The sequence below is a fragment of the Cynoglossus semilaevis genome, chromosome 19 (assembly GCF_000523025.1).
Source record: "Cynoglossus semilaevis isolate Cse_v1.0 chromosome 19, Cse_v1.0, whole genome shotgun sequence".
Taxonomy (NCBI): Eukaryota; Metazoa; Chordata; class Actinopteri; order Pleuronectiformes; family Cynoglossidae; genus Cynoglossus; species Cynoglossus semilaevis.
Window position 1 is genome coordinate 14127417 of NC_024325.1, and position 8507 is coordinate 14135923.

The window sequence follows — 8507 nt, forward strand, 5'->3', positions numbered from 1 at the left end:
AATTAAACAGGTTAACGTCTTAAGTTGTGCGCCACGTCAGTGGTTATCAGGTAACTTAAGGTGTTGTGGTGCTAACTTGTTTGCTAACCTGTTATTGGCATTAGGAAAGCGTATTATCGTCTCACTCTAACGGTCGGATTCATAAATCAAAGCTAGTCGCCGGTTGCCGTGGTACAGTTACGATAAATGTTGTTCACCCTTTCAATACAGTTTTTTTAAAAGTTTTTTTTTGTAGCACTTGGAGACTTACGTATAATAACTACAGGCAAAAGTAATAAAAACGTTTGTGTTTAATGCCCCCTATAAAGACCACACTGTCTTTATTAGAGTTATCGATAAAAACTAATCACAGCTATAAATACAGTATATGACCCTTTTTTTTAGTCAATAAAAGTTAAAGTAAACTCTTTGGGAAACATGACTCTTAGAATAATAGCAATTTGTATTGCTATAGTGTATTCTGTTTTTTTTGGTATTATATGAATTTAATCTGCATCTGGATATTTGGGTCACTGTACAATTTTCTTTTCTTTTTTTTACTAACTAGTGTTTTTAATTCCACTGAGTTTTTTTTGTGAGTGAAATAATCCTGCAATGTTCACATTCAAACTTAGACCTTGACATAGTCATTATGGTTTTTATTCTCTCCTTGTCTCTTCTTGGGATCTCCAAAAACAATTTAATATTTCTCACACTTCAGTACATTTGTCTTTTTGTAATGCTCTTTCAGGAGCAGCTGTGTTACCAACAACCACAATAAGGATAAATAACCTCTCTGATTCTCATTCTTTGATTCTCCAACTTTACTAAAGTGTATTACCACAGTCAGCCAATAGGGTGTCCAAGAGAGTAGAATAGAGTCTCTTACCTCTTTTGTGTTTATTATCTCCTGTTTATTTTGGAATCAGTGTTTTTTTCTGTCCTCTTCTCCTCCTTTGTATTGTCTTTTATTAAGGATGTGACTTCTTTTTTTTTTACCAATAGGAGGCAACATTGTCAATTTTCTTTGTTGAACTTTCTCACCCATTAATGATCTGTCCTTCCCCCTATAATGGTGCACCCCACCAAACAAGGCATGGCCTCCCTCTTGCCTCCCTCTCCCTCACTCTGTGTGATTCTTCCTGTTTTCTCTGGGGGTATCTTTCATAAGTGCCTTCTACAGTAAATCAAACCGCAAGGCTTTCATTTAGCCGAGCAGAGTGAGAGTGTTCTGTCTGACGCAGAGAAACTGTCTGTCAGGGAAGGACAAGGAGAGTAAAAGAGAAAAGATCACACAGACAGTTGGGGTGTGTGTGTGTGTGTGTGTGTGTGATGAAAGTACATTTTAATTTTCTCAATAGAAATGAGATATGTGGAGGCAGGGGCAGTTGTGGGGCGATGGTGCAGAAGCGATAATGGATGATGAATAGATCATCAGTCCAAACAGGGAGTGTAAATAAGAGTCGGGAGGACAGAGCTGTGCCTTCAGCAGAGCTAATCACTTGAAAGCCTTAACACAGGAAGTACATCATCAGCGTTGTGGCATCAATAATGGTGGGTTGCCAAGTTCCAATTAAAAGGGGGGGAAAAAACTGATGAATAACATCAATTTAGTTCTCACTCAGTCAGCTGGTTACAGCCAGTTACTATTCAAGTTTCCAGGACTTTGAGTTGTTAACACTAACGCTGCAGAAACAGAAATCACTTTTATTACCACCACATTTTTTTGCTAGGCCATTATTGCTTATCTCTGCTGTACTTGAGATTCACAAAAGAGCTATTCATTATATTCATTTTTTCCCTCCCACTGTTTACCAGAATTGATGTTTGGTAAACCAGATTATCTTTGTCATAGCTGACCCTAAATACAGTTTTTCTTCTACTTTGTCAACAGTGTGTTAAAAGCATTGAAGGTTTTCAAAGACAAAGACAGTGAAATTGATAAAAAAAAAATCACAACATTAGCTGTGGTGCGTTCATTTTAAGTGCACCTCAGGTCCATCGTAACTGTGTGCTAATGCTGGAGCTTTGTACTTCTGAGAGCTCATGTAGTTGATAGATGGGGAGTTTTTGACATTGACTGAAGGTTTTTCATAAATAACCTTTTAAGTTGAAAACAAATATTGAACCAAAAATTAAAAAATACATTTAAATCAAGGGTGTCAAACTAATTTTGGTTCAGGGTCCACATACTGCCTCATTTATAGAGAACTGTTTGTCACTGGTCCAAAGAAAGTTTCCGTGAAAATAGAGATAATGAGTGAGACTTTTTTTTTTTTGGCAAATGTATTTATTCAAAGCCAAGCATTTTTTGTTCTTGAAATGTTTGTCATGTTATTTCTGATTTCAAAGTTTCCCGAATTGTTGCCAATGTTGCTGTTGCTGATGTTTCCTACGTTCACATCTGCATTCATGTTGTCCTCATAATATAATTCATAATAGTATTGGATGGAAGTTTTTCTGAAATGAAGAAAGGTGAAAGTTAGTGAGCGTTACGTGATGAGATCCATGAGAAATGTTTCATTGTCCTTTAGGAGAAAAACAGTTTGTACACTGATCTTACCTAAGTTCTCTGTCACTCTCCACATCCATGTCCTCAGTTGTTGGAAATGTTGAGGTCGTCCGCATTAGTAACATTTCCAATGTTTATTCCACCTCCTGAGATATGGATTTAGTTTAGTTTAACAGAAGAAATTAATCAGAAACAAACCAGTCACTTATTCTCAGTAGTGAGTGAAACAGCTCACCTGAACCTCCAACATCCCCAGAACTTGTTCCTGAGTTTGTCTTGTCCCCAACATGTTTGCTGCTGTCATCACAGTGGACAGGTTTGTCATCACAGTGGACAGGTTTGTCATCACAGTGGACAGGTTTGTCATCCACAGTGGACAGGTTTGTCGCTGTCATCACAGTGGACAGGTTTGTCATCACAGTGGTCGGGGTTGTCTGTGATTGACAAGGCTGTTAGTGAAACTCACATGAAATCACAGACACACTCGACCTGTAGCACCTGGACAGTGGTCAAAACAAACTCACCTGGTTTGCATCCCTTTTGGCTGGACATGGTTCTTGCTGGAACGCCAGTGAGTCCTAACAAATCTAGACAAAAATGTCAAACAATGATTTTGATGGAAAGATCCAAAAGTGGACAAATGTCCAGACAGTCTTTGTGATGAGACACACACCAACCTGTAGCTGCAGTCGTCCGTCGAGTGTCGAGAGCCGAGCGCGTTGATCTGAGATGGACATGGATCTGCTTTTATACACTTTTCTGGTCATGTTTTTGTGATAAAGACACCTGGACTTCCTTGGACCTAAACACTTGGCACAGACCATTGATGTCCCTCCGTCACTTACTGTAAATTGTCAACAAGTTTTGCTGAGATAACATAATATTTTGAGATAACATGATGAAATTTAACCAGGAAGAAGTTTGGTTTCTTATCACATGTGGCAGAAGAGAAGCTGTCTTATACTAACAGAGGATTTGTCTTCTCTGTGCCCACGTACACTCATCTCTCTGTGACAGCACTGAACCTGGTCTTCCTTGGACCTAAACACTTGGCACAGACCATCGATGTCCCTCCGTCACTTACTGTAAATTGTCAACATGTTTTGCTGAGATAACATCTGATGAAATTAACAAAAAAAAAAACATGACACTGATCATAGAATACAGTTGTTACCAGGAAGACGTTTGGTTTCTATGGTGACTGACATGAATTCCTTTGACCTCCTAGGACACAAACTCTTGTATGGCATGTATTTTATTAATTTCTCTTTGATATTTGGGCTGAATAGGACCTGATAAGTGTAAAAAAAGAAGATCTTTTTACATCATGTAGTATTCGAGAACAATGATGTCGACATATGAGGAGATTCATTTCAAATGTTGATAGAATCTGTCGTTCCAGTCTCCACACCACTGCTGCCTCAGAGAACTGTGCAGTGATGAATATTAGTTTTTTTTCAGTCTGCTCTGCATTTATTATCAAACAGCAGACTGTGAAGCAGGGAACAGAAAGTTGAAGGAAGTATAAAAAAGGAAGTATTGATTACTCTGTCTCCAGGATGCTCACTTGCTACTGATATGTGCTCTGCTCAGCCCTGAGCTAAATGGCTGCTAACCCTCAACTTATAAGCATTAATACACTTGATACAAGTGCTCAAGCCAAAGTGGCTGCCACGACTATTGTGGCTGCGAATACTTGTAGTCTGGCTGGTGTGATTTTTTTTTTTGCTCTATAAAGTTCTTTGTCCTTGATCAAATGCATATTTATATCTCGATTTATCGTGATTATTTGAAAGTAATCCATAGCTTATCTGATTAAAATCATTTGATAGGTGTTATAATTAAAAAGTAAAAAAACAGGTTGCAATGATATATATATATATATATATGTATACATATATATATATTGATTTTTTTGCAGCCTCAAACTGTGGTTGAACTTGTGGCACTAAAATGACATCTGTTACCATTAGCGTGTTAGCCAGGCTCTCCCTTCCACTCCTCCATAATAATAATAATATACAGTATATCAAATTGCTGTAAGTGGCCCAGTCACGCCCATGTTGGATGTGGTCACTTGGAGTCTAGCTAAAAAAATGTTGATTATTAAAAAGGATTCATCATTGGATCTTAAAGGCTGTGAGATCTTCATTTTTGTTTCTCTTCTCTTTTCTTCTCAGCTCTGAGGGTCTTATTGACCATGCAGTAAGGTAAGCTTTATTACCGCATTCACTCTCCTCCCACCCATTTACTCTCACCCACTCAGTATAGCACACGTGCACTCACACACACACACACTCACACACACATCAGCATACACAGCACATTCAGGTCTATTAAAACAGCCCATCATAACTTCCTACTTTCAGCTTCTCTGCCAAAACATTAAAGCCCATGTAATGTGATGCTGCCACGCCAACTGTGTGCCTCACCTAATCCCTCGTTGCTCTCTCTCTGTCTCTCTCTCTCTCTCCCTTTCTCACTCTCCCTTTTTTCCTCCTTCCTCCTCATCTGCCTCCAGAATTGCAACAGCCAACCAAAGACAGTATCTTGTTTCACCAGTGGATGTTGAAGTCCACTTACACCAGAGTCACAACTTTGACCAGTATCCTTTTGTAAATGAAGGTTATTTTTTGTCCTTAGTCATTAGTTATAATAAGTAGGTAAATAATGTAAGAAAGCAGCTCAGTTACATAGATGAACCTCCACTCAGGGCATTTATGTCTAAATAAAAATGCTTTCTGCTAATGTGAACTATGGTGGGCGTGGCTAACCAGAAGCCTTTTTCTTTTACACCAGAAACAAAAACAAAAAAATCTGACCGACACCACCAATATGTGGGCGGGGCTTGTCCCAATTAACATATTGCACTCAACATGAGTGCAGTAATGACATTAAGTCCATCCACAGCGTCATCTGCGGTCAGTCAGCCTAACTGTCGTGTGTGGTGGGTACAGAGGCAGACGCTGTGGTCAGTCTGAGCACTGAGTTTAAAATTCAGAGGTTCAGAGGTCTCTAAAATATCTGTACGTCACCAGGGGGCGACAGATGTCTGCAGGAAAAAGAGGAGAGTTTTTTTTTTTTACAGAATTGACCATGTGTTTTAACATGGTCTCAGTCTTCTAACACTTCTAACTGTGATCACACTGGATGAATGAATGAATGAATGAATGGTCAGGACGTGTACAGTGCTGTGTGAACAGCCGGACGTCCAGAGTCCAGAGCAGTCCATTTCTGGTGTCGTGTTGCATCTGGGCTGAGCTAACCACTGTGCATAGTGATGCTGAGCTGGGATAGCATCACCTCACTTACAGTGAAAGCTTGCATGACACAGTAGACTATACCATTAGGCTCCATTTATTCTGCCCCCACCCTCACCTAACCCCCCCACGGCTTGCCCGCTGATGTATTTTCCCTCCTGCTCTCTGCCTCCCACTCATTGCAAGGAAAAGGAGACTCAACTTGGACCTTAATTATTTTTCCTTGGCCACACTTCTCCGCCCCTCACATCGTCTCCCTGCCATCAACGGCTTCATCCTGAAGATCGATGTGCGCAAGAGAGCGTGACTCTTTAATCTTGGGCGGGGGGTGGGGGGGGTCAGGGTCTGCACCGTACGCCTGTTGCTCTACACTTATACACTATATATTTATATATATATATATCTACATTTATATTTATACACCAACATTTGCATATATAACAGTCATGTTATGATCGTTATAACTCATCGTGAGACTCGTTTTACTTTCTTACATTTACTGTACATATTTACATAAATTCTATGAGTGGAACTAATTCTTTTATACATATATATCTAGCTGCAAATTTACATTTGAGTCTTAAATCTGTTAAATTCCACGTCTGAGTAATTTTGTCAAGCAATGATGACATCATTCTTTTTTTGTTACTCGATGCGGCGCCTGTTTAACAAAGACAATGAGCTCAGACTCTTACCTTTGGTCATGCTCATTCAAGTTTATTTCAGACATGCAGAACTATGGCACAGTAAACCAGTCATACAGTATAAATGTATAAACATCAACATCAGAGTGCCAAGAACAGTGCATTCATCGTGGAGGAGGAGGGTGAGAAGAAACGAACCCCCCGCCCCAGACCCCAGACCTCTTCACCCCTCCCCTGCCTGAGCCCCCTACCCAACCCAACCATGTCTTGCAGTATATTGTAAAGAGGGTGTGTACAGGTCCAGGCAGTTCAGTCTAATGGGGGCTGGTTCCTTTTTTCTTATATTCATTTTTTTTTTTTCATAGTAGCACGCAAAGCGAGATAGACGGCGACTGCAGCTTGATGTTTTTTTGTTGTACATGTTGTTTTGTTTGTTTGTTTTTCTCATTGTCCAGGTGATGTAAACAGTGTATGAAATCAGCTTAAAATCTCGCCACAGCCACAGACTGCTCCGTGCAAAATACATAAGAAAACTCGCTACAGTTCAAAAGTGGAGACATCAAAACAGGGCGCGACTGCGGGTGGGCCCGTACGGACCGCATACCAGAAATGTACGCCGCCTTCAGGTGAGCGTCAACAGCCTCGGACTAAGTAACTCTCCATGAGTAGCTTGAAAACTGAGGCCGGTTCGGACCTGATTCATGAAGGTAACAAACATTTTCCTGACTTTCAACAACTAGTAAGGCCAATTCCATTTAGGTGAAAATACACAATAACACAGGAAGGAGGACACTGATGGCTGTGGACACTGTCAACCTTGAACCCCTCAAATCCAGTCACATCCTACTGAAGATCCTGAACCTAGCTGACTGTCAACTTCAACTAGTTTGACCAAAAATACCAGAGCTCCGACTGCTGCTCCGAGGATATACCAGCCTGAAATGAAGTCTCACTGTCTTGACCAGTCAGTAAATCCTACTGAATGCGACTCACTCAGTTCTAGACTTCCACAGCCTAATAGCTGAGTGAAGGGGATTTAGTTTTTTAACAGTAAACTCTACCAACCTCCTCATCATCGGTACAAAAGTAAGAGATACAATGGTGGACGAATACCTGAAAAGAACCTGCAGTACTGAGTCTGGCCGTGATGAAGGACAGTTTTTTGTCTTTTTTTTTTTTACTACTTCCTTTCATGGAGAGCAGCCTTTCAAATAATTCCCATGGCTTCATTTTTTTTTGACCACCAGAAGGCGGCGTACATTTCTCACACAGTCTAAAGATGCACTGAGGTCCAAGAGTTTTTTTTTTTTCATCTGTTGTTGATCCAGCTATAAATGTGTGTTATTTTTGATTTTTTTTTTAGCCTTTTATTAGACAATCTTTTTTTTTTTGTTATGTTTTTGAACCTCTCTATGGCCTCTATGTCAGACAGGAGCGTGAGCATCAGTGCACCGATGAGTTAGTTAGACTTTCTTCCCGTCTGGTGATAGACAGACATAACAACAGGCCGTACATCTCTTCCCGTCCTTTTGTTCCTGAGTTTGTGCGGTGTGTAATGGGCGTGAGTGAAGCCAGACACGGAGTAAATGGACCTGTGATTTCTTTTTCTCTTTTCCTTTGTTTCGCAGCAGCAGAAAAAAAAAGCAACAAGTCAAGAGTGTGTTTGTCTTGTTCTCCACTCTCCGATTTTTGTGCTTTTCTTCCCTCTTCCTGTCTTTACACTGATGCCTCTCCTCCTCCTCCTCTTCCTCCTCCTCATCATCATCATCTACCTCTTGTGCAAACTTTGGAGATGAGGTGAAGTTAAAGGAGACTGTGGCTCGGCTTCATCCGTGTCCCCGCGTCACTGCTGCAGCTCTGACGAAAAAGAAAGGACAGAAAATTGTTGTCACAATGTGTTTTATTTTTTAAAGCATGTCTCTCTCTCTCTCTCTCTGTGTGTGTGTGTGTGTCGTTCATACCTAGTGTAAACACTATGAATATGATGACAGCCACACCCAGCAGAATTGCCAGACTGCTGAGCACCATAGACCGACGTCCATATTTCCTCGCTCCTTCAATGTCCCCTGTGTGTAGCACAGACTTGGACTAATGTTGGGGAAGGGGGGGTGG

At 40.6% G+C, this 8507-nt stretch overlaps 1 protein-coding gene and 1 long non-coding RNA gene across 3 annotated transcripts in view; one reads left to right on the forward strand and one right to left on the reverse strand.

The window, feature by feature from the left end:
* The window catches only part of LOC112488631 (uncharacterized), an 8288-nt gene extending 260 nt beyond the window's left edge, over positions 1-8028 (forward strand). The window contains exons 2-3 of the long non-coding RNA XR_003052931.1: positions 4672-4701; positions 5013-8028. This is a non-coding gene — a long non-coding RNA (uncharacterized LOC112488631). The remainder of the gene's footprint in view (positions 1-4671; positions 4702-5012) is intronic.
* Positions 8029-8110: 82 nt separating this feature from the next.
* The window catches only part of LOC103395462 (tumor suppressor candidate 5 homolog), a 1382-nt gene continuing 985 nt past the window's right edge, over positions 8111-8507 (reverse strand). Inside the window, exons 2-3 of one of the 2 annotated variants that reach the window (XM_008333180.3) lie at positions 8357-8483; positions 8111-8252 (exon numbers count right to left, since the gene is read on the reverse strand). In XM_008333180.3, the coding sequence (XP_008331402.1) occupies positions 8239-8252; positions 8357-8483 (141 nt within the window). In that variant the 3' untranslated portion in view covers positions 8111-8238. Of the gene's footprint in view, positions 8484-8507 lie in introns of both variants that reach the window. The other variant, XM_025065753.1, reaches the window with a different exon arrangement.